Source organism: Rhinolophus ferrumequinum, chromosome 5 (genome assembly GCF_004115265.2).
Source record: "Rhinolophus ferrumequinum isolate MPI-CBG mRhiFer1 chromosome 5, mRhiFer1_v1.p, whole genome shotgun sequence".
Taxonomy (NCBI): domain Eukaryota; kingdom Metazoa; phylum Chordata; class Mammalia; order Chiroptera; family Rhinolophidae; genus Rhinolophus; species Rhinolophus ferrumequinum.
Window position 1 is genome coordinate 8,607,821 of NC_046288.1, and position 25,408 is coordinate 8,633,228.

At 37.8% G+C, this 25,408-nt stretch overlaps 1 protein-coding gene across 1 annotated transcript in view; it reads left to right on the plus strand.

Annotated features, from left to right (window-relative positions):
* CORIN (corin, serine peptidase) overlaps nt 1-25,408 on the plus strand; it is a 202,541-nt gene that overhangs the window by 120,010 nt on the left and 57,123 nt on the right. The window contains 5 exon segments of the mRNA XM_033106663.1: nt 9,708-9,821; nt 17,168-17,275; nt 18,486-18,596; nt 20,433-20,549; nt 23,926-24,033. Coding sequence (XP_032962554.1) covers nt 9,708-9,821; nt 17,168-17,275; nt 18,486-18,596; nt 20,433-20,549; nt 23,926-24,033 — 558 coding nt within the window.

Sequence of the window (25,408 nt, forward strand, 5' to 3'; positions counted from 1 at the left end):
TATGGCTACAGCAGGAAATAGAACAGACAAAAATCACTGCCCTCATTGAATTTCTGTTCTATGGCACATATAGATATGGTTTATAAAGACACAAACCGTAAAGCCTTACATGTATGTAAAAACTTTTGTATAGCCAAAGAGATTACAAATTAAAAGACAAATAAATGATGGCCTGGGAGAAAATAATTGCAACAAAAGGAGCTCCAATTAACTTCCTGATTTGGAAGACAACCAATAGAAAAATGTGCCAAAGATATGAGTAGGTTTCAATTGTGAAAGGCTTTTCAGTTCTCTGTAGTAACAATTGGCAGAAGTGGAATTTCAAATTTACTCAGTTACAGAAACAAGTGAAAGATGCCCTTTAGAAAACAAGATAAGTCACTCAGCTAGAATTCCCTATGAATCTCCAGGTCTCACAAGGTGAGGGTGTCAGGCTGAGTTCTTCCCTCACAGGGTCTATGCGCTGAGTATGGCTGCCATCTTGTGATCCTGTTTGGAATTGCATGTTCCCTACCTTTTCAGCAAGTGGGAGAACAGGAACCTCTTTCCCAGTAGTACCCTGAGCTCAGTCTCCCAACCCATCCAGCACTACCGACCCTCACATCATAAAGTTTCCCAGGATTAATTTAAGCACATTAGGTTGATCAGCAGAGTATTTTAGACAAGACTACATCACTGTCCAAACTACAGTTGTAAGAGTTTACAGTGATAAGTACATTGTTTTTGACTTTCTATTGTCTGCAGCAATGCCTTTTCTCCCTCGGGGATAAAGTAAACCATTTCCTACTTGACCCAGGTCTGATTTTAATACCAGATTATTTGCTATACATTTGCTAGTTCCTGTATGTCTCTCTTGAAACTTCACCTCTTCCTGCCTTAGTTTCTTCTGTCCCCGAGTGGATCCCTATATCTTGTTCTCCAGGGACATTATTTCTGTTTACTGGTACAAAGGAGCATATGAATCCTGTGAAGATTCTGGAAAAATTTTTAGCGGTTATAGCCCCACACTCCCCCCACTCTTCCCCACTCCGTGCCCCCCTCCCTCACTCCACCCTGGGCTCTGAGCCCTTGGGTGCTGTGTACTCAATCTTCTAGTCTCAGCAATTGGCAGCTGTGACTCTGGAATGCAAGTTAATTAAATTGTGCTTACATTTAGTTTTAGGCAAGATTGCTTTTTTTTCCATGTTAGGTTTTGTCTGTGGGCTTTGTTATATACAATCCTGGTAACTAGGGATCCTAGGAGAGATTTTATGTAGCTGCACTGTGAAAGGCATGCAGTGGTAGAAAATGGAGGAAGCGTGGCAGACAGAATTCAGAGGACACTTCTGTGTTCCACCAGTAGGTAAATCATGTAACAGAACACAAATGCCTTAACAGTAAAAATCAGCTTTCCTGGAGCAATTTTCCTGACTTTCTTTTCTGTCTATGAGTCAAAGAAAAGTTGGGAGTTCTATCTTTGGGTGTTGTAATATCAGTTCCTGTGTGCGTTGATCTCTTCAGAACCATGTTGTTTTCCACTTATCTTTGTTGTCACAAATAATCCAGTTGCCTCCACCTTCTAGGTCTGCTGTATCCACAAGTAGGACCCTCTCTTTATTTGCAGGTTAACCCTTTAAGCACAAGGCATTTTTTTTTAACAATCTGTGACGGGCATCTTCAGAAATGAATGGCCCAGCTCCCGGCCTTAGTAAACAGAACATACTGGGTTTTACCAGATTCGGTGCCAAGAGCTTGATATCCATTACTGATTAATATGCTCAAAGACGATCCCAAAGCAGGGGGAATTTGGATAACAAAACTGAAGCTTCAAAAGGTTAAATAACTTCCCAAAGCAGAGCAAAAAAGTAATGTATTTATTATCTATTATATTTATTTATTTAATAGTATATATTAGAAATATATTATATAATGTATTTATTATGTATTATATATTTATTATAATACTATGTATAATATAATTACTTCTCTTGTCTGTAGATTCAGTCAATATCAGTATGGACATTAGGGTGAATGTTTATGAACTAGTTTCCTCACCATTAACATTTTTTAATCATAACAACATTTAGAATTCAAGTCACCGACTATTTGGGGTTGCTTTAAGCTTAAAGGGTCAGGTAGCCAGCAGTAGCTAGGTTTTCCCAACCTTGCCTTGACCCAACCAATGGAATTTGTGCTATCACCATGGGCTACAGCATGGGCGCAAGTGAGTGGGGTTTGTTGTGACCAGTTAACAGGATGGAGAGTAGAGAGCATCTCGGGCAGAGCTCTCACCTAGGGCTTCAGAATCTTGAAATCTGGCTCCTGGCCTTCTGACCTGCAAGACAGGTGAGATCCTACAGTATCCTAAAGATCAGTGAATTTTTCACAATGATAATGCTTTGGAATATTCTGTTAAAGTAATTAACAACAGAGAGTAGGTGCGAAAGTGATATAGTACGATCTTTGTGAGATTGGAAGTGAATTTCTAGAGACTGGGGTAGAATTGTAATCTGTTCTTGAAAGATATTTTTTCAAAGTTATTTTCTCAGTATATTCTCAATATACGTGTTTATTCTATTTCTGAATCTCAGGCCATATAATATTGCAAAGTCATAGACAATTTATTCCAGCTTTTAGATTGTCAATACATAAAATGGACTATAATAAAAGAAACTGAGGACGAAAATAAATTTGGTTCGAGTTGCAAATGAAATCCATAAGCAGTTAACTTGTAAAATGCAATCAATCCAATTTGTGTAGCTTAATAAATAAGGAAGATAACATGAAAGAACTCTTCATACTGATTATTTTTCTTCATTCATCTTTCTCCTAACGCTTTCCATACATGTTGTGACTGACTTACACATTTAATAAAGGTCTGGGAAAATGTTAATATGTATAACTTTTCAGATACTACCATCTGCATGTAAGAGATTATTTTCTTTCCAAATTATATATATCTCCTTTATTTCTGTTAGATTTATATACACAGATCTAACCCTTTTATAAGAAACATCTTACCTTTGTTTGAAATTGGTCAAAAGTAATGTACATATTGTTCTATTATTATCATTTTATGATTCAAAGTGAATAATTATAAAATGTCATTTGAGATAGGCTTATGTTTAGAGAAAAATCTCAAAATATTTAAAGTATAATTAAATGATCATTATTTGTTTAGAAAATAACATGTTTATTTCCTAAAGCAAATTCAGAAAGTAGTACCCCTCCAATACTAAATGTTTGAGTAATTATCTCTGAATTTAGAAATCTCTACCTGCCTTGTCTAGAGGGTATAAGCATGCAGTTTCTAAATTATCTATGTTCTTTAGAAAGTTGAAGTTCTGTTATTGCACTTATTTGAAGGAAATAATAAATAACAGAGTACTGGTGTACTTCTTATTTTCCAATGATTTTTGACAAAATTGCTTCAAAGTCCTTTGTGGGACTTTTAGACACTAAACCTTAAGATAGTAAATTATTATATCTTTTTATTTACTTTTTTTCTATTATATCTTTTTAATTAGACAATCCCTGTTTGGAAGTTTCTTTCCTTCTTTCCTTCCTTCTTTTTTTCCTTCTTTCCTTCTTTCTTTCCTTCCTTCCTTCCTTCCTTCCTTCCTTCCTTCCTTCCTTCCTTCCTTCCTTCCTTCCTTCCTTTCTTCCTTCCTTCCTTTCTTCCTTTCTTCCTTCCTTTCTCTTTCCTTGATCCATCCATCCATCCATCCAAACATACATACGTACATACATACACCCCTCTCTCTCTCTCAAATGTTGAATGAATAAAGGTTCTTTTTTAAAAAGTTTCTTTAGACTTGTGCTTGGCAGTCTATTTCTGGCAGTCTCTGATCATAAAGCTTGACTTCCTGCTTTTTGCTCTGCTTTTTATTTTGTACTATGTCCACTTAGATTTAAAATCTACTGAGCAGGATTTTGTCTAACTCCATTTTATACTCTGACTTTACTTGACATGTTGAATGATGACATGAAGTTGCTCTCTACACTCTGTTTACATACTGTTTCCTATCAGAGTGCTACCAGTTATAGATCAATTTTTGTTTCCTGCTAATGATTTTTAGAAATTTCACAGTAACTGATTTTTCTATGGAATGATAGATCTTCCATCATGCTGTCTGATAGGCAATATGTATATTTAGCTCTTATTTGGGAAAATTTAAGCTGAAGGCCAGGTAGCAAAGTTTCAAAGCATAGCTTTATTTCAGAGAGAAAAAAAAATTATTCAAGGAATAACTTATTCTTGGGAACATTTAATGGGGGGAATTGGGATTTTCTTTGAAATTTGTTTCACGGAAATAGTTTCTCAGTAAATGTTATAGAATGGTGTTGAGGGAGTTTGAACTAAAGACTTGGATTGTAGTTAAGTGACTCGTTTTACCTTGTCTTTGCAGCAAGGTGATCACCACTGATCATAAAAGAGAAAGTCACTGTGGCACTTCTATTTTTAGAATATCTAAGTTAAGAGCTCTGTAAATGTGTTCATTCAACAGGAATTTACTGTCTACCATATACTACCTTGGAACAAAGACGTGTAAGTTAAATGTTATCCCTACTGTTTTCCTTGCCCTCTGGAGTATTTTCAAAATAACAGGCAGAGATCCTTGAAAATGTAACTCAGATCATACCACTCTTTACTCAAACTTTGTAGTGACTTTTCTCTCTAACTTACAAAGCCCTGTGTAGTCCGGCCCTCCCTTCCGCTCCTCTCTTCATTCTCTCTCTCTCTCTCTCTCTCTCTCTCTCTCTCTCTCTCTCTAATTCTACTCTAGACACACAGGCCTCCTTGCTCTTCCTGACACCTGCCAAGCATGCTCCTGCCTGATGATCTTTGCATTGGCACATCCTACGCTGAAATCTTCCCCTGTGATTTGGTTAATTCCCTCCTGGCTTTCAAATTGTTGCTCAGATGTCAACTTCCCATGAGCCCTGCCCCAGCATTCTAATGAATTTGGGGACCTGTCTTACCCCACCCCTACATCTCCTATCTCTCCTAATCTGTTGTATTCTTTATTTTTTCCTACATAGCACTTATTACCTTATGACCTAACATACAATAATTTTCTTATTTATTACCTTCATTGATATTGTCTGTCTCCCTAGAATATAACCTTCACAAAACAAGGGCTCTATTCTGTTTTCAGTGATGTGCCCTCAAGCTCCTAGAAGAGTGCAAAATTGGCTACGTAAATGAGTGAAAAAATGAGAGAGCAGCATAACCTTTGCTGATTCCATGTGGTAGATGGAGGAAGTGATTCTATTTCCCATTCCTCAGATACATCTGTTTTCCAAAGGGTTTTCTCTGTACTGTGTGCCTCTGGGAAGCTCAACCAACTTTTTAAATCTATCTCTCCCTCATGACACTGCCCAGCGCCCTCGTTCCCCTCTTCCCCCCATGGGAATCCTCACTCTTGACTTACACAGAGCTTTCTGATATAACCCATACCTACCTCCCCCAACCATATGAATGTTCAACAAAATGAGGGGCTTTGCAGTGAATATAACTTAGAAGGCAGGGTGAAGACCAAGTTTGCTTACTTGAGGATAACTTTGCATTTTTTTCTCTGCTCTGTCGCCTCTTATCTTTCACCCCAATCATTGTATCAACCTATTATGCCCAAGGATATAGTGCTGTCCTCAGGAGGAATTTTTGTGTTCGCTGCTAGGAGATTACACTCATTCTTTTTCTTCTAGTCAAATAACTTTGTAAAAGGTAAGCGCAAAATGGTTGGCAGTAACTTAACTTCGAGCAGAATGTACAATACAGGACTGAGAAGCTCTTTGTACAGGCAGGCGCAGGAGATGCTGCTCTAGTCCAGGTTGGCGTTTGCTTCAGAAGCAGAGTTGAATTTGAGCTTCAGACTTTAAACGAGGGCTCAAAGACAGGGCGAATGAGGACACTCTACTGCCAGAGATTAATTTCTGAAATAAGTAATTTCTGAAATAGACTCTAAAAGTGAACAACCAGAGTAATGAGAACATTTGCCAATATCACTGCTGCCCATAATGCATAGGCAGAGAGAACTGAGAGGGCTGAAAGCAGTGGCAGAAAACCTAAAGGTCATTTCAGGCAATGGAGGCTGTTTCAGCAGTCTGTTATCAGAGACAAGAGTACCAGAAAGAGCTGATCATGGTCACGGGTACGTACTCTTTAGAATCCATGGAATTCTGCAGTCCGGGGGATTCATAATTGACTCCATCATCTGGACATGTAAAGTAGTCTCTTAGGCAATCCACCTTTGTATATTGCTATGGTTGCATTAATAGTAATTAATGGTCGCATGTGTGACTGTAAACTTTGGTGATGAAGCATCTTTACTTGGTAAAAATATATCAGCTGATGATCAGTAGACTCTATGCTACATGAAGGTGGGAAATTAATTATTGTTTTCTTCACTGATATATTTCCAGGTGCTAGAATAATGCCTAGCACAGAGTACATGCTCAGTAAATAATTGTTCGATTAACGAATGACTCTCCCATAGGTCAATCTGCCATTGATTTAAAGCGCAGTATATAGCTCTTAGAATTATAGTGATATTAGTGTAAATGGTGTCAAGAATGTATGGCATGGCCTTGTCTCAGGGACTCTCCCTTTGTCATCTTAAGGGCTAAATCTAAAGGCTGTTAGAAGACGATCATTATAAAACAGTGAAATTGATGGTTGCAAATCTCTACAGAAACTTTTTAATAGCTCTCTCAATGTGTTGTCCAAAAAACCCAGAGCTGATGGAATGTCGTCTCATCCCGTCCAATATGCCTGAAGGACAGACATGTATCTTCCATTTAGAGAGAAAAATAAAGACAAGTTTGAACTTTTACTAGAACCTGGTGCCCTTGACCTGATCCCATATCAGGTGACTTCACACCTGCCCCTGTGTTAGGAACAAGGATTGGGTGTGGTGTGGAGGATTGGGCCTGCACCCCGGACCTCGCTACCCTGAGGTGGTTTGGACCTTTTCCTGGCAACATGGCTTTAGGTAAGTGCTGTCTAGTTCCTCTATTTGTAAACTACCACTTCCCCCCAAGGAAGATAAGATAGAATGCCTACCTGTCTTCTTCGTGGGGCTGTTTGGAAATTCCAAATAAGATGTGTGTGAAGGACCTTGCTAGCTGAACCGTTTTACACAAATAGAAGTGGAAATTCTGAATACAGGGTAAGGAAGAATCCAACAGAGAATATGCAAAATTTATTCTAATTTTACAAAAATAACATTGATTAATGTAGTTATGAACTTCTAAAGAAAGAATAAAGAAACAATTGACAATGTCCTAAAACCAAGGGCAGCTACACCTCCCATTGAGGAACCACAAAAAAGACTTCAGTTGCTGCTGAATCAGCCAAGACGTGGCTAGCTAGTGATAATCAAAAGAGTGCAAGCAATACCGTGTTTTTAATTTGATATAACCATATGCAAGAAATGGCCTTATTGGAGTAAAATATATAGGGTCTTAAAGATGAATTCTAGATGTTAGGAGATATTCAATGTTGAGCTTTCAACTACATTTCCAAAGAATCGTCAGACCCATAAGGTAAGGAATGCAATAATTCTTCTGAGGCATTGCAGCTGCTGAAATGCAGACAGTTGGAATTTATGCACTCTCTTGTATAATACAGAAACAATCTCACAGTAGGATAAACACTTATTCCTTGAAAATTTGTCTCTTAACCTTAGAGAGGATATTGTATAGACTGACTGGTAAAATCTTAGTGTTTTTCATTTTATATCTGGTTTCCTGCGTACGCTGTAGGAGTCTGTATATGTAGATATAGGAGGGAAGTTCTGTGCTAAATCCTCTAAGACTACACAAAATATAAACATGTTTCATATTTTGGCAGTTGAGGTCCATAGATGTAATTGGTATTGATATGGAAATCATGGGATATAATAGAAAAGCAGACTTTCGTTGTTGATATTTTAAAAATTACACATGAAGTAGCCTCATAAGAAATTTACCAAATCAACCGGTACTTAATGTTGAGCAAACCGAAACTGATTTCCTTGATAGCACTGGAAAATAATAATCCATTCATTGAGTTTTTTTCCTCTTTGCTTTGTGGCACTATAGTGTGCTCCACTGAGACTGAGGTGACTTGTTCCCAAGAAATTTTAATTTAGAGCATTCTGGGTACCAGCCTCTGTGCTGGGGCCCAGGAACCTGGGAGGTAGGACAGACTTGGGACTTACAGCCTAGAGCATTCAGTCTGCACTTTTCTGTATTTCAATTCCTGAGTGAAAATATTGCATGTTACCTGGCTCCCTTTAGTTTGTCAACAGGAATACATAGTTCAGGGAACGGTGACAGTGAGCAAGCAACCGACCACACTAGCTTTTGTGGAGGGAGTTAGACAGAGACAGAAGTTTTTAAGGGTTGTATTTATCTACTGTTACTCTGAATCGAGAACTCATGAACAAAGTTAGTATTTTTTTTTTCTGATTCATAAAGTAAGACACGGTCATTATAAGAACATTTATAAAATACAGAGTAAAAATATAATGAAGAAGATAAAGTTTACTTTTAATCCTAATACCAGAGATAACCACAGAGATAACCTTTGATGTACTTCTTTCTAGGCTAAATTGTATTATGCTTTTTTAGAACCACATGGTGGTTTTCCACTTAAATTATCTAGAACTTTGTCCCAGGACATTAAGTATTTTCTACAATATACTTTTTAATGGCTACAATAGTATTTCTTCTTAAAATTTACCAAAACTTATTTAACCAGTTTCCTACTATTGCAAAATTGTTATTTTGTATTTTCCTCATCATAAATCATATCCTTTAAAATAAAAATTTACATTTATTCATAATAATTTCCTTTGTTTGAAGTCCAAGAAATAAGATTGCTGGGTCAAAGTTTATGCACATTTAAAAGGCATTTGATACACATTCCAGATATTTATGTTTTAACACCCATTTTGCTGATTTATCCTTTTATTTAAATGGTTTCCCTTAAAAAAAACTTTTTAGCTTTTCATCTTATATCTATTGTCTACTGTAATTTTGAAACAATTGATTATTTGTTGAAGATTGAGAAGATTATGAGCACCATAATACTGAAAACAACAAATACTAAAATACAACCATTTTAAGGAAAAGAAAAGAATTAAATGTTATTAGCTAATACTATTTTACATTCTTTATGCAAAAATAAACTTGAATATTTTTAGTTGGTAATTTTATTAAGGCAAGTAAATATATTTCAAATACAGGGGCCTGGAGTCTCTATGCCTGTGTCGAGCACAATTCAATTGACTGTTTTTACTGTAACTTTGTGCAACATTGAGTAGTGTTTTAAAAGGAAAGTTTTTTTTTTTATGCTTGTTCAATAAATAGCAATTTACTCTGAAATAATTGTCAGTTATTAAGAAAAACACTCCTATTTGGTATTTTCCACACAGACGTTGTACAGTTGATGAGGCCACTCTCTTGTGCTCTGAACATGGATGGCTGTCCCTCTGCAAGCCCACGGGCGAATTTGCTTTTGCTTTCCTCAGGCAAACAGTCTTTGTGTTATTCCCAAGTATTTTCACAATTAAGGTAGTAGAGGGCCAAAGAAAAATTGGTGGCGATGAAACTGAGGGAATTTGGGAACAAATCTGTTAAATAACAAGGGAAGGTTTTCTTTCTTTCTTTCTCCTAATTTAAAAAAGGGGGGGAAAAACCCTTCTTCTGACATTATTTTTCTGTCTTTTTTTTCCCCCCAGTGTTCTGTGGAGGAGGCGAGAGCTTTCTGTGTGGCAGTGGAATCTGCATCCCCAGGAAACTGCAGTGTAATGGCTACAACGACTGTGACGATTGGAGTGATGAGGCTCATTGCAGTATGTGACAGACGGTTTGGGGGTCGTCTGGGTGCACAGGGATTCTATTCAGGGGCCTAGAAACCAAAGCCATTCCATTGTCAAGTCCTGACAACCATTAGCATTTGCGTGGACTACTTTCAGTTTGCCTTTCTAGGGTGGGCAGATGTGTTTATCTTCCCCCTGTGTGACAGCGGTGTGTTTGCGCACCTTTCAAAGGCATAGTTTCATTAGGAGCTCAACAGCTAGATGCCACATTGGAGCAGATCAGGGACTGAAGTGTTTTTGCATAAAAGGTCTTAAAATCAGGGGAAGTCTTTTCGTTTATTTTGTTTGGGTAAGGATTTTTGTTTTTGTTTTTAAAGCTTTATGAGTGTAAAGGTCAAGTTTTCGAAAAAGGACATTTTTAATAGGAAAATTTTTCACCCTCATGATTCTGAACATTCATGACACAGCAGCTGCAAAGCTTCTTGTTTGTTTTTGCTTCCTCTAAACCTGAAGATAGTCAATGGCATTAACTGTTTTAAATCCATGGATCAGTGGATTCAACCTTAAACACCCTCAATTTATTTACCATTGATTTGATGGGTTGTTTTGACTGAATTGGTCAGTAGTTTGTCCGATATCGTGTTAGTCTGCTTGGGCTGCCACACAAAATACCTTAGACTTCATGACTTAAACAGCAGGAATTTATTTCGCACAGTTCTAGAGGCCGGAAAGTCCAAGATCAACGTCCAACAGGGTTCAGTTTTGGGTGAGAGTTCTCTTCCTGGAGTGTAGGCAGCTGTGGTCACAGGACCTCTTTAGAGGGAGAGAGGGAGAGTGGGCAAGAGAAAGGGGAAAGGGGAAAAGGAGCGAGTGAAAGAGGGAGAGGGAGAGGGAAAGAGAGAGAGATACGGAGATAGAGACAGACGTTAAGAGAGGTTGGGGAGATGCTCTGGTGTCTCATGCTCTTCTTAGAAGGGAACTAGCCCTGTTGGAGTAGGGCCCCACCCTTATGACTTCATTCGACCCACATCACCTCCTCACAGGCCCCTTCTCCAAATATAGTCATGTTGGGGGGTGAAGGCTTTAGCATACACACGATAACGTTGGGACAACACAAACATTTAGTTCATAACAAATATATATTCAGATTTCAAGTCATTTTGCATTTATGTAACAGAAACAAAGGAAAAATTAGCCTGAAGAATACATCATAGGTTCTGCATCCAAAACAGAACCATATGCAATTGTGTTGTAATTGCTTTTTAATGTTTAGATGATCAACAATAGTTACTAGGGGGAAAAGCTGTGTTGTACTCCCTGTAGGAGTTGCCAAGGCTTTATAAGTGCTCACAACTGGGGCCCACATTTTAGATTCCTCTGGTCTGTTTGCCAAGTGGACCAACTTTTCTTCCATCGGAAGGGTTAGGATGCTTATTTGTCATAACTTTCAAAAGGCAGTATATCATGGTAACATTTCAGGTCAGTGTTTTCCAAAATGGTGTTCCATAGTACTCAAGTCATGAAAAATGCTTGAGAAAAAAAAAGTTTGAGCAATGCTGTCTTTCAGAGCTACTTCTTAGATAGTTACAATACATATTTGTACCTTAAATGTTTTAAGAAATGCTGCAGTTAAAGAAAAAACAACGATTTTGCTTAACTTGGTAGTTTCTCAAAATTATTTGTTCATTATACCCTCACCTTTATTTATATATTTATTTATTCATTCATGGATTTATCTATTTTGCATTTAAGATAGAACATCTAAGCATCCTGTAGAGCTTCAATTATGTCACCTATATTTTCGGAAACATTTTCACGAAGACATTTGTTTTTATGATTTAGAATTCTCTCTTTAGGAAAACCTATGGCAGATGATTTTACATGAAAAACTTTTTGATAGGATGTATATTTACACTGGGGGTATTGCTGTGGACTTAGGAGAAAATATTATGCAAAGAACACACACTAGGTATGTGAAAACTAGTTCAATAGAATTATATCCAATTTGTGGGAATTGTGGTGGAAGCTCTTGTTTGTCTCCCAGTTCTGGCCTATATCATGGCATTATTCAAGTTCTACATGTGCCTCTGCCCCCAGGGGTGGGCCAACACTGGCTCCCTCATTACGTTCCCCTGTTGCACTGAGCATTGCGCTTTAAACAAGTTAAGAGCTTTCTGCTGCATTTGTTGAAATTGAATTTGAAGTGTTAAATTTGAACACTGTCTTGAATGGGTTAAAATCTAATGCTGTTTTCTCTAAACTGTGCTGCCTTTGACTTGCTCTTGTCCATAAAAATCCAGATTTGGTGAATGATTATATTCTGATCATTCATGTGACAGGAAAACGTTTATTTTGGAGGCTCTATTATGCTTGGGAGATCATTGTCTATAACGGCAGCACTCCAGGTATCTGAGACTGTTTCCTGACTTTCTCCCCCAACTAATTTTGTTGAGTTTATCAGTCTCTTCCGAAGTATTTGTAGAAGGAACAGATTTCCAATCACCTGGACCACTTTTAGTGATGCAGTGAAAAGATTTTCGAAAATGAAGGAAAGTCTCTTTTAAAAATTCCTAGCTCTGGGACTAAGCAGGCTACTTCTCCACCGCTGGCTTTTCTTGCCGTCAAGGCTGGTTAAACGGTAGCATTTCCAGGAAGACTCACATGCAGGGATTCTCGTTCAGGTGGTTTCCCAAATTATGTTTCCAGGGATGCAAGTCAATACTAGAAATAATTCCATCAAAATAATAAAAAAGAAAAATAGTTTCTTCTACACTGAAGGAAGAAGCTTCAGATGTCTGGAAAATTCACTTCTGTTTAGCGGTACTCTGATCATGCTGAATCAATGAAACTATTGAATACTCTTGAATTTCTGCTATGTATTAAGCATGTTCTAGATACCTAGTAAATATAAAGACTGTTAAGATATGATTTCTTTTTTTATGAAGCTTTTAGTCTAATTAGGGAAATAACATACATAGAGATTATTGAATGTGGTGTTTTAGAAAAAATATAGTAGAAGAGCTGTCTCAAAGCAAACGAAGAGTGGTGTAAACAAAAAAGTTCAGGGGGTAGGTCCTGTGAGTTAGGAAGAGAGCAGGGTCACAGAGAGTTGGGTTGGTGTGGAGAGAGCTAATAGAAAAAAATGGGATTAAAGCTAGGCCTTGGACTGAGGTGATGTCTGATACCCTGGAACAGTGGTTCTCAATCGGGGGCATTTTGCCTCCTAAGGGACATTTTGCAATGTATGGAGACAGCTTTGATTGTCATGTCTGTGGGGATTGGGGGCACTGCCACTGGCATTTAGTGGACTGAGGCCAGGGAAGCTGCTAAACATCCTACAATACACAGGGTAGCCCCTCCCACAACAAAGAATTACACAGTCCAAAATGTCAACAGTACTGCAGTTGAGAGAGAAATCCTCCTCTAGAGCTAGAAGTCTTTCAACTATTGAGTTGAAAGGACCCAGGTAGGCAAGAAGCCTGGCTTCATCTCATAGCTCTGCTATTAATGAGCTAGGCAAACGTGGGCAAACAATTTAACCTCTCCGGTCGTCTCAAAATGAGGGGATTTATGGGTAGCAATTGAGCATCGCTGTCTGAATCTTGAATTGAGGCAACACGTTTGTGTTACAGACTCATAGAGACTAAACAAATTCAGCGAAACCCTTGATGAAAGAGTTTCTGTTCTTTAGTTTTCTCCCTTAATGTAATGATAATTTTAAGAGACAGAAGTTAATAGGGTGAGATGCCAAACTGAAATACATATTAACATGCATGAACTTCAGAAGTAACGTTTTGTATCAGGGTCTCATTAAGAAAAAAAGATCTGTATCTAGAAAAACATCTACCTTGGGTCATACAAAATTATGCTTGTATTGAGCAAGAAAGTCACAGCAAGTAGCTTTTGAAAATTTTGATTTGTTGGCCCCAATTGTGCTGACAACATTTCTTTTCAGTCCAAATAAACATTTATCCCAATAAAAGAAGGCACTGTGATCTTTGCTATTTGCTATGTATTTCTGGCTGTGCAAGTGCCTCTGGTTAAGGTTTTGTGTGTTTACTACTCACACAGACCTTAGGGAGGTAACAAGTTGTTTTCCAAGCAGCTAATTTTATATCTAACCTCTGAGAATGGCTTCTAACCAAGTAAGCCACAACAGTGGAAAGTTGAATCTGTACCTGTGTGAATAATGAGGATTTTTTTTAATACTTGAGTCATCGTCATTTATGAACTTATTTAATGATTGACAGCATTAGTCTAAAAATATCTCCAATGTGGTGTCTTAGTATGAATTCTTGGGGATCCTAGAATGGGCCTCACAGAGGACACGTTAATATTTGGAAATTTTTGGTGTGTTCTCAGGTTAATCAGATTCTGAAAGGAGTATTTGATTCCTCAGTCCTACAATAAAAAAATAAAAAAGAAAGTGAAGTGTACAGCTTAAAAAAAATTAACTCATATGGCTTAAAATCTGCCACCCCTCCACCCCGCCCCCACTTTCAGGGAAATGCAAATACTTTTGCACGAATGATCAAGTTGAGAACCCTGGTTTTTGTTGATTCTAGGATACTGCTTCAAAACTTCCCATACGAGTAATTTAGACAAACAACATAAAACAAAAATCAAAAAAGATGTTTTACAACTTCCCAAGGAAACGTATATATCTTGATGCACAAACTCCCAACTCCGCTGGGCTTGCTAGAGCACTAATGTCATCATAACGTTTCTCCTCAGCTAGCGTGTGTGCAGTAGTCCGTCAGCAGTAGGGTGCAGGGTGGGGAATTAGCGCCCTCTGCTGACTGGGAGGAAACAGTACTGTCAAGGTAAAAACTAGGACCTCTTCTTAGTTCTTACATTTTCTCTTATGATGGTCATCCTCATTGGAAAATTAAACAGCCTGGGGGAAATTTAAAAAAGTACTTACAGATTTCTGCATGTGCATGAGTGTGAGTATACGCATATGTGTGTTTGTGTGTATACATATAGACACTCTTAATGAAGGAGCTGAACAGATGATTTCCAAGGCCCATTCCATTTCTAAAATGGTGTGATTCTAAAAGTATTTAGTAAATTCTTTTTAGAAGAATAGAGCCCGTTGTATGAGATACAGACTTCTGCTTGAAGAGAAACAATCAGCTGGAATTCAGAAGACTGGACCACTGGATTCTTCATCTTCATCAGCCAAGTAGACTGATCCCCAAATGTGCCCTCATTTCTCATCTCTTTCCTTTGTTCTTGCTAGTCCCTCTACCTGAAACATGGTAGTTTTCATTCCGTCTATACTACTGAAATTCTTCCCATCCTCCATGATCGCTCTCCAGACTTAAGAATCTATTTTTGCATTTATTTCACTTTAAAAAGGGAAAAGATAATACATTTAAGAAACCTAGTTTCTATTTAATGCAGGTTTCATTGCAACATATATTAATTTTAAATATTTTTAAAACTTTTTTGAGGTATAATTTACGTATCATAAATTTAACCATTGAGTTAGTAAATTTATAGTTGTGCAACCATCACCACAGTCCACTTCTAGAACTTTTTTCATTTACCCCAGAATTTCTCTCCCACATATTTGCAGTCAGTCCCCAGATAATCACTTTGACCTTTCCAGCTAAACACTGCTTTGATTTCTGTCTCTGTAAGTTTTCTTTCTATGGGAATTTCATGAGTGGGTCACACAATATATAGTCTCTGTATCTGGCTTCTTTCACTTAACATAATCTGTCTGAGGTTCATCTATGCTGTCACATGTATCAATGGTTTGATATTTTTAATTGCTGAATAGTATTCCATTATATGAGTATGATACATTTTGCTTATCTATCCACCAGTTGTTGAGTGTTTAGATTGTTTCTAGTCTTTGGCTATTATGAATAATGCTGCTATGAACATTCACATAAAGTCTCTATGTAAATATGTGTTTCATTTTTCTTGGGTGGATTTATAAGAGAAAAATTCATGAATCATATGGTCAGATTATAGTTAACTTTATAAGAAACTGCCAAACTGCTTTCTAAGGTGGCATTTATTATTTTACATCCCCACCAGCAATATATGAGAGTTTCAGTTCTTCTAATATTTTGCCCATATTTGGTATTCTCTGTCTTTTTTATTATAGCCATTTTGGGTGTATGTATTATATATATACTCTAGATATGAATCCTTTATCAGAAACATGATTTGCAAATATTATTTTCCAGTATATAGCTTTTCTTTTCATTTTCTTAAACATATATTTAGAAGCACAAATATTTTTAACTTTTGAGGTCCATTTATTCTTTTTTTCTTCTATGGCTTGTGCTTTTGTTGTCATATCTAGAAATACTTTGCCTAACCCAAGGTCATAAAGATTTTCTCCCCCTAAGTTTTCTTCTAGAAGCTTCATAATTTTGACTCTTACACTTGGTCCATTTTGAGATAATTTTTGTGTATGGTTTGAGGTAAAGGTCAGAGTTCAATTTTGCACATTTGAAATCCAATTACCCCATCATCATTTGTTGAAGAGTATTCTTTTCCCATTGAATTGTCTCGACATCTTACACACATTATTTTATTAATCTCTTTCCCCCTACCCTCTTAAGTAACTGATCTTATCCCAGTTTCATAAGTCAGTTCACAGACTCATAGATTTTAACTAATACACTCAAATTCCCACAACTGGTAGATGGCAAAGCCAGGATAGGAGTTCTGGTTTGCCCAAGTATAATATCTATTTTCTTATTAAAATTTCCTTGCATGTTGTTTGTTTTAACATTAAACTATAAGCTTCCTGAGGTTACATATTACTCATTATCTTACTACCATAATCTAGGGCAATACTTGCTTACTTAAGGGTCATCTTATGAAACATTCAATTGACTTTAGTGATAATGTTTGTGTGAAAGTAAGTAAAGACTTTGTATTCTAAATAAGTTTTCCTCTCTACTATATCATGCTTACCATTGACAAACGTAGACTTTCATTATAAAGGAAACATTTTTAGGAAATGACTAATCACCATCTATTAAAGTCATTGATTCTGTATGAACATGAACTTCATTAGGAACTATAACGAAGTGCGAATGTCTTTTCTCATATTTGACTATAAAGGAGCTCTCAGGTGACAGTAAGTGAAAGTTCAGTAAAGACTTAGAAAGTGACAGGAGCTCAGGCTTGGGAGCCAGAGGGTCCCTGTACTGGTTCTGCAGTAACTTGTTATGTGACCTTGAACAATTTATTGGATCTCTCTGCACCACAGTCTCCTCCCCTGAAACAATAGATGTGGACCATGTTACCATTATGGTTTCCCTTTTATGGATATGCTTTTGTTAAATACGGTACTGCTATCATATCCTGTTCTGTTCTAATGACACACGAGTGACTTCTCTTATTTTCAGATTGCAGTGAGAATCTCTTTCAGTGTCACACAGGCAAGTGTCTTAATTATAGCCTTGTGTGTGATGGATATGATGACTGTGGGGACCTGAGTGATGAGCAAAACTGTGGTAAGTGGCATTATTTTCTTAAATTTTTCATTAAAACTTACAGAAATTTAATGGGGAGGTTTTTTTCAATTACTAGTCCTAAGTAATTTCAATTACTAAGTCCTAAGTAATTTTCAATTACTAGTCATAAGACATGTCTTATGTGTAAATGTAACACTCATGCTAAGGATATGCCGAAGAATTGGAGTGGAAAGGAAGGTACAGGTTTTCAATATGTTCACATTATTTTCTCCTTGAAAGTGTTCTGTTTCTACCCTGGTTCTTCCAGTGGCTCATGGTTAGATTTTGAGCTCTTAAGCAAAACATGAGCTCTTGAGCAAAGACAATAGATATATTGTCTGTGTCTTGATCCCCGTGTTATATATCACCAAAGACCTCTCCTTTATTTGATCACCAAATGATACAGAAATGACTTCCGTAGTAGTGACATGTAGGGTTAGGCAGCATATTTATTTGATGTACAAAAGCTGACCGTATCTTTTAAAGAATGAACATACCTTTTACAGAGTTGTTTTCAAAAAAAAAAGAGAGAGTTGTTTTCGATTCTGAATGCCATCTTGTGAATAAAACTAGCAAAATTCCTCTTGCTTATTTACCTTGTTGACTTTGTGATTAGCTTTAGAATGTTTAGGTTTAGATAAGATATTGCTGAGTGACATAGGAACTTTGTAGTATTATGAACAAAAGTAGAAGCTAGGGTAATAAGGGGCCCTGGGCAAATGATGTGGGATAGTGTTTAGCATTAGAGAATATTGAAAGAAATGTTGGGAAAGCATCAGGAGTATGATCTAAGGAATGCTTCAGCATGGCAAGGGTCAGAAACCATGAGAAAGCCGGCACAATACATCAAATCAGCTACCTACCTTGTGAGACCCAAGTCAGAATTCTGTTTATTTGAGCCATTGTAAAAAAATCACACGTTTTTATAAAGAAAGAAAACAAACACAAAAAAAAAACAAGAAGAAGGACACACCATGGGTCCTGCGAAAGCTGGACAGTTGTTTTTCATCTGAAAAACAGATCGTGATGGTGGCTAGTGAGCCACAGGCTTGGCTGGGAGGTGAATTGTGCCATACCCATCATAGAAAAGTTATTGAAAGTGTTGGAACAATTGGAAAAGACTCTCTTCCGTTGGAACCACAAGCCAGACAGTTCTAAGTGTTTGTCATGCTGGTTCTCTCCATCCTCATGGCTTTTTCCTTTCCTGCAGATTGCGATCCCACAAAGGCGCATCGCTGTGGAGACGGGCGCTGCATCGCCCTGGAGTGGGTGTGTGACGGCGACCACGACTGCATGGATAAGTCGGACGAGGTCAATTGCTGTGAGTGCCCTGAGCATTTTCAGTTTGCTTAGTTTTCCATTTCTTGCTTGTTTAGACCAAGATACTCAAGGTTCCCTATCTGTACAGCATCCAAAGGGAAAGATTCTTACGCTTCGGTCCTCACCTAAAACGCTAATAATTGAGGGGCATGAGGACAGTAACAGTGCCAGACATCTGACTTCCACACCTTCCTCACCAGAAGGCTACGCTTCATTTGGCCAATCTGGTCAAGCGCGTGTCTGTTTGCTCTCTCATTGCTCCCTGCCTCTTCTTTCTACATCCATGACTTTGTCAAAGGAGATGTTCTTCCCAGAGGCCGGGGGGCTTTCCTTTTGCAAATAATACATGAGTGTTTGACCTTCTTGGCAGGAGCCTCTCAGGTACCATTTGTGGGAGAACATGGAGAGACTTGCCAGACACAAGAGAGATTTCAGTGTTCAAAGACTTAAACAAAGAGTGTGGTAACAATTATAGTCTATTGTATTATATAATCTATTATATAGTCTATTGTATTCAGGTAGCTGTTACACTATCTAGCTATTATAATAACATCAAATATGGCTATTAATTCTCCCCGCCCACCCCACACCCAGAAACTATACTATACTCAGTAGGGAATAATCAAATAATTGAATAGAAGCAGCTAGATGTTAAGAGAAAGTAATATAGACCTGAAAGAGTTAATATGAGGCATGTTATGCATGTTTGAATGAATTAAAATTTTTATGCCATCTTTCACTGTCTAATAAAAGTAGAAAAAGTTGACGTATAAGAGACCGAATATTTAATTTGCCTATAATTTGAGGCAAAAATAGAAATGCAGGTTGCATGGGTTTTATTTTGATATAAGAAACGTCATATAAATTAACAAATGCAATGCCCAGCTTCCCCCTTCCCTGAACTGAGTTTGAACTGGAATATCACCCGAGTCCTTGCTTCATGTAACACAGCAGAGCGGGACAGACTGTATCTTCACTGATCTTGGGAAAGCGAGGACATGCTGCTCAAGTGTAATGATTCTGGTGTTGAGACTTGATTCAAGAATTGGGAGCTTTAATGTTCAACAGTAACTCGTATGATACATGGTTTCTGATACTCTGAAAGACAATAGGGATTGAATTTCGACAACATTTGGGAATTGGAAAGTTAATGGCCACCAGACCATCCCTTTCCAATGTCAGAGGTCATAAGCAATTTTGAAATAAAGTGTTTATGATATGTTAGGTACTATGCAAGTTCTTTCAAATGTATCATTTCATTGGCTCACTAGGTCGTGTTGTATGGAATGGAATGCTGGGACTAGGAGTCAGAGAAACTTGCCTGTACGTTCTAGCCCTACCTTTTAACAGCCATGTGACTTGGAGACAGTCACTAAACTCCCTAAGTTTCAGTTTCCTTATTCTAAACCAGGTTGATAATATCTACTTTGCCCGGATAATATCTACTTTGTTATGAGGATTTGAGATTAGACATATCGTTCTCCTAGCACAGTTATTGCCATACAGTAAGCCTTTAATAAATTGTGCCTTTTATAGTATTAGAATCACTATCTTCAACATTAATACTACTCCCATCCTGAGGTTATCAAGCAAAAGTGAATTTTAAGGGAGTGCTATTTAATAAGGCATGAAAAATTCTGGAAAGAAAACTTTCCATTTTAAAAATACTTGGAATTTTAAAAATTAATGCCACATTCATTCCTTTATGCAGAACATTCAGATATTCAGAACACGTCATTTCTTGGTGATGTCGGATAAACACGAACCATTTATTTGCTCTGCCGACTGAAAGAAGTACTCATAAATAATGTGAAAATGATTCTTGCTTTTTTACCAGCCTGTCACAGCCAGGGTCTGGTGGAATGCAGAAATGGACAGTGCATCCCCGGCACTTTCCAGTGTGATGGAGAAGAGGACTGTAAGGATGGAAGTGACGAGCAGAACTGCAGTGAGGGTAAGTGTATGCGACAGCTTCTAAAACATTCCTTATCGATGGACCTTTCCTTGGGGACGAAGCAAAAAGTTGGATATTACCTAATGCTTAAATAGGATTCCTACAGGAATAATTCCAGACAGATTACTTAACGCAGTGGTCTTCACAGCAGTGGTCAGCCAGAAAACTCTGTCTTGTCATAAATATAATTCTCAAGAAACTTATACTGAAAAATCACTCCCATGGGTGGAGAGAAGAGGTTAAAAACTTAAACAGCATGGGAAGATTCAGTTAACTGCTTGATGCGGAAAGGCAACTCCATGATAAAAAGTTCAGTATATAGTATTTGATTACATTAGATTAGATTCCAATTAGAAGGAATTGGCTTCTGAAATTAAATGTAACAGCTTCCTAAAATAACCCTGTTCAGAAAAGCAATTTAATGCAGCACATTACCAAGCAATATACTTTCATGCACTTTAAAAAGCGTCTGATATCCATTTGTGAAACTCAAAGAGAAAAAGTGAATCAAATAAATTGGTTTTTAAAATGTGATTATTTTTGTCAGAAAAAAAAGTTCCATGCTGATTGTTTTAAGCCCTAGTTTGTGTAGAAGTGTCTCTCAATACAGGGCTGGTAAGAATATTCCTAGACTTAAAAATCACTACATTTGTATATACGTGACTTTGCCACTTACCCTCATAGCTTAGTTTTTAAGAATATGGTTGTTGCAGCCCCAGTTCTGTTAGCTACTATCTGGTTGACTGTAGGCCAATTACTTAACCCTATATGTCTCAGTTTCTGTGTCTGAAAACTCAGAATAATGATAACTACTTCATAGAGTTGACACATGGTGACAACTAAATAAATGTTTGCTATTATTATATGGCCTTTATGTTAAAGGGCCTGTACATCTTGGGCTCTGTACATTTATAAACAGCTAATGAGATTGGTCACCTGTAGCTAAATTACTTTTGTCACAATGAATATTAATCATTAGAATAGCTTTAGTGAGAAAGCATTCCAGACCTAAAGGGAGAGCCTTTTAATTACAGATTTATAACATTAAAAAATAGGTAAGCAGTGCTTCATTTTACCAATTTTAAAATTCAGAAGGAAATCCTTTTCTAGGCGTGAGTTGTGTGTATATCAACCAAGAACCTCTCTGTGGACCAAATTGTTCTTTCTTCCTACATAATTCAACTCTGTTTGAAATAAGTTTGGATTCTTTATTATGCAATGACAGGATCTGTAAATTATTTCCTTACAGATGCGAGACATAAGAAAGTCACATGATAAAATGGATTGAAAAGTAAAATTTTAGCATCTTAATATTATTTACTCTAATGAATTCAACTTAATAAATGTATATTGTGGTGCTAATATGTGGTCCACCACTGGGAATTTGGAGGCAAGCAAAACAGCTCGTGGAGCTTGCAGCCTCCTGCGGGAGACAGGCATGATACAAATAATTACACACCTCCGTATCTTACCACGAAGCCACACAGACCACGGGGAGAAGTCAAGGTGCTAGGAGACCATATATGCATACTCTGCCAAAGGGCCTCAGGGAATCTTCCAGAGCTAAGATCTGTAGAATGAGTGGGGTTAGCAAAGGAGAGTGGAACTGGAGAAAGCATTTCAGACACAGGAAGCCACTTGGCCCAAGGTTCCTAGGAAGGAAGAAGCAGCACATGTTTGGGGTACTGGGAGAAGGCCTTTGCATTAGAGAGCGGAGAGTGAAGAAGAGCATGTTACCACAGAACGATTGTCAGCAAGTGATTGCAGGCTGGTTCTGCTACACAAGGCTGGAGAGGGAAGCAGGGAACACTCCTCCCAGGGCTAAGGGTCCTGTTGGAAATTTAGGCCTTTGCAACCCTCAGGTTCCGCTCTCTGCCTTCTGGTCTAGTTTCCCTTCAGCTCCACTGACTCCGACTCTGCACTTTCCCACCCCAGGCCTTTGCATATTCTGCTGTCTGCCTGGGAAACACATCCGTCCCTCTTACCCCAATTTACCCCATCAGCCTGAAAAACTCCTTTGAGAAGCTTTCCTCTTATTGCCCTGGTTTGCTTCTACTGCTCCTTGTAGGTTAGTGCAAAAGTAATTGTGGTTTTGGCAATTAGTTTTAACCTTGTAAACCGCAATTACTTTTGCACCAACCTGATGCTTCCAGCAAAGCAATGATCACACAGCATTGTAAGTTTCTGTTCATGATGAAATCCCCAATTAGAGCATAACCTATCTTCTATTTTTTCTTTTAATGTTCAGTGCCTACCTTGTCACATAAGCTTGTCACATAGCAGGCACTTAATATGTCCTAAAATAATGAATGCATGTTTTAATTAAATTTCTTTAAGAGACTAAACTCGTAGAAATTAGCCTGGCTTACCTTGTACAAAAGGTTTGACTCTGCTGACCAAAAAACGAGAAAAAAACAAAAAAAAAACAGTGACATCTCTTTTTCTGCAATACTATGGTATATTGTACATTAATGGTACTGGAAAGGAGAAAGAGTCCAGTATAATAAACATTATCTTAGAATTATAAATAAGAATGATTGTCTGTATACACTTACTATCATTTCCACTTAAAAATGCCTCGCAAGATTTTCTAGATTCCAGGTGATGTGTCTGAAAGTAATTGAGTATAATGGAGGAGAGCTAGAAAGAGAAGGGGCAGCAATTTATTACATTACCCATTTAACCTACAAATGACCAGAAAATCAATGGGAAAAGCAGTTTCCTCTCTACACACCTTAAGGAAAAGCCATTAGGCTGACATTACTGTTGTCGTTCATTTAGAAACTAGAAACCCAATTCTCAGGTCATCACAGCTAGGCCAATGATACTTTCCAAGGACATACAGAAAATATGGATAACATCTGCACCATGATAAAGTACCTTTATTGTGTTGTTGGTCTTGATGAACTACTTACTATTAGGGAAAGTATTTTCTTTTAGAGAGAAGACTAGTGTCGGGAACAAATGAGTTTTTTCAAATAGTATCATTTAATATTCAAAATTTCAGGATTTTTTATGGGCCTCTCCCTCAAATTACTTACATTTTATTTTGTAATCAAGCATATGCACCCATGTAAATATAAAACATGATCATTTTTTCCTTTGAGAGCAAAATAACCTGTTTCTGTAGGATAGGTTTGTTGCCTCATTTCTTCCTGCTTACAGAATCCTTTTTGGAATAACTTGTTGTATTTAGTTGCCAGGAAAATTAATCCAGAAAATACCTATTCACCACGTGGTCAATATCTGTGGCGAAATTGGGAAGAGATTAAAGTTGGGTCATTCTTCAGCTCCACCAGACAATCTCCATCGTTTACATCTTAGAGTAAGGAATTTACAAATGATGAAAGCGAATGTGCCTTTCCCTCCTCTGTAGGTCGGACTCCATGTCAAGAGGGTGACCAAAGATGCCTCTATAATTCCTGCCTTGACTCATGTGGTGGTAGCTCTCTTTGTGACCCGAGCAACAGTCCAAATAACTGTAGTAAGTATAGCAGCTGACAAATGCACCCCTCGTGTCAGGATATGCATTCAGCTTTTTCCTTTTGCATTGACGTTAAAATGCTGAAGCCTGGAGTCTCTCCAAAATACATATGTGTATTTGCTTTTTCTTTCTTAAAGGTTGCATGTAGTAGCAGAAAAGAAACAAAATGGTCTTAATTAACTGAAATCAGAAACAAATGTGTCATTGTGAATGGGCTATAAATCCGCATTGCTTGATATCATTACCATTACTTTCAACTCAACAGCAGCTCCTATATATTATTTTCTTGGCTCCATCTGCTGGCAGATGTTATCTTTCTTCCTTTTTAAAGCACAGCTTCAAAAATGGAAACTTTATCCAAGAAGCAAATATGAAGTTCATCTAAATAGCCACACAAAACTTTGGCTCTCTGCTATTTCATGAACTTTATTTTCACCTTTCCAGGAACTTTGCTGACATATAATGACCTTGCAGCCATTATGTTAAGGTGTGTTGGTGACAAGGTAACAGCTCCAAATGGTGTAAACTGGAGGCTCTCACTGGATCCCAGGAGGAGGAATTACTAGGGGAAGATAGAATGGGTACGCATAGCAGAGGACTGTGTAGACACTCCTGGGAAATTGAAAATGAATCTGAAAGGGCCCAAAGACTCTGATTTCTAGTGATGATTTCTTACTCCTGGTCTCTGTGTTCATATTCTACTCACTTCTTTCACTTCCCTAATTAATTTTTGACCTCACCGTCAGCTTGAAATTTAGAAGCAGATCTGTCAGCTTTCAGTCGGCATGAAAGTGTGACTTTTTAACACAGCTTCTCACCCGAAGGTCCCTGGAAGCCAGGAGGTTGAAAGGCTGAACGGTTTGGGTCCTTGGGTTTGCTAAAGTTTGGGGGCCCTAGTTTTACTCAGTGACCTTTCTGGGTCAATGTACGAAGGTCTGACAATTAAGTTTGCGAACTCATCCTAGAAAAAGTACTACATACCTCATTGCTGAATGTCACTAGGGTCACCTTCGAAGTACTCCCCTTGGGAAGCTATGCACTGATGCCAGAGCCCAGTCTACCCTTCAAAGCAATTTTGGAACTCTTTTTCTGGAATGGCCATCAGAGCTGTCGTCGTATTACCCTTGATGTCCTGAATGTCATCAAAATGTCTTCCTTTCAATATTTCCTTTATTTTCGCATTAAGAAAGAAGTCATTGGGGGCCAGATCAGGTGAGTAGGGAGGGTATTTCAATACAGTGATTTGTTTACTGGCTAAAAACTCCCTCACAGACAGTGCTGTGTGAGCTGGTGCATTGTTGTGATGCAAGAGCCATGGATTGTTGGCGAAAAGTTCAGGTTGTCTAACTTTTTCACGCAGCCTTTTCAGCACTTC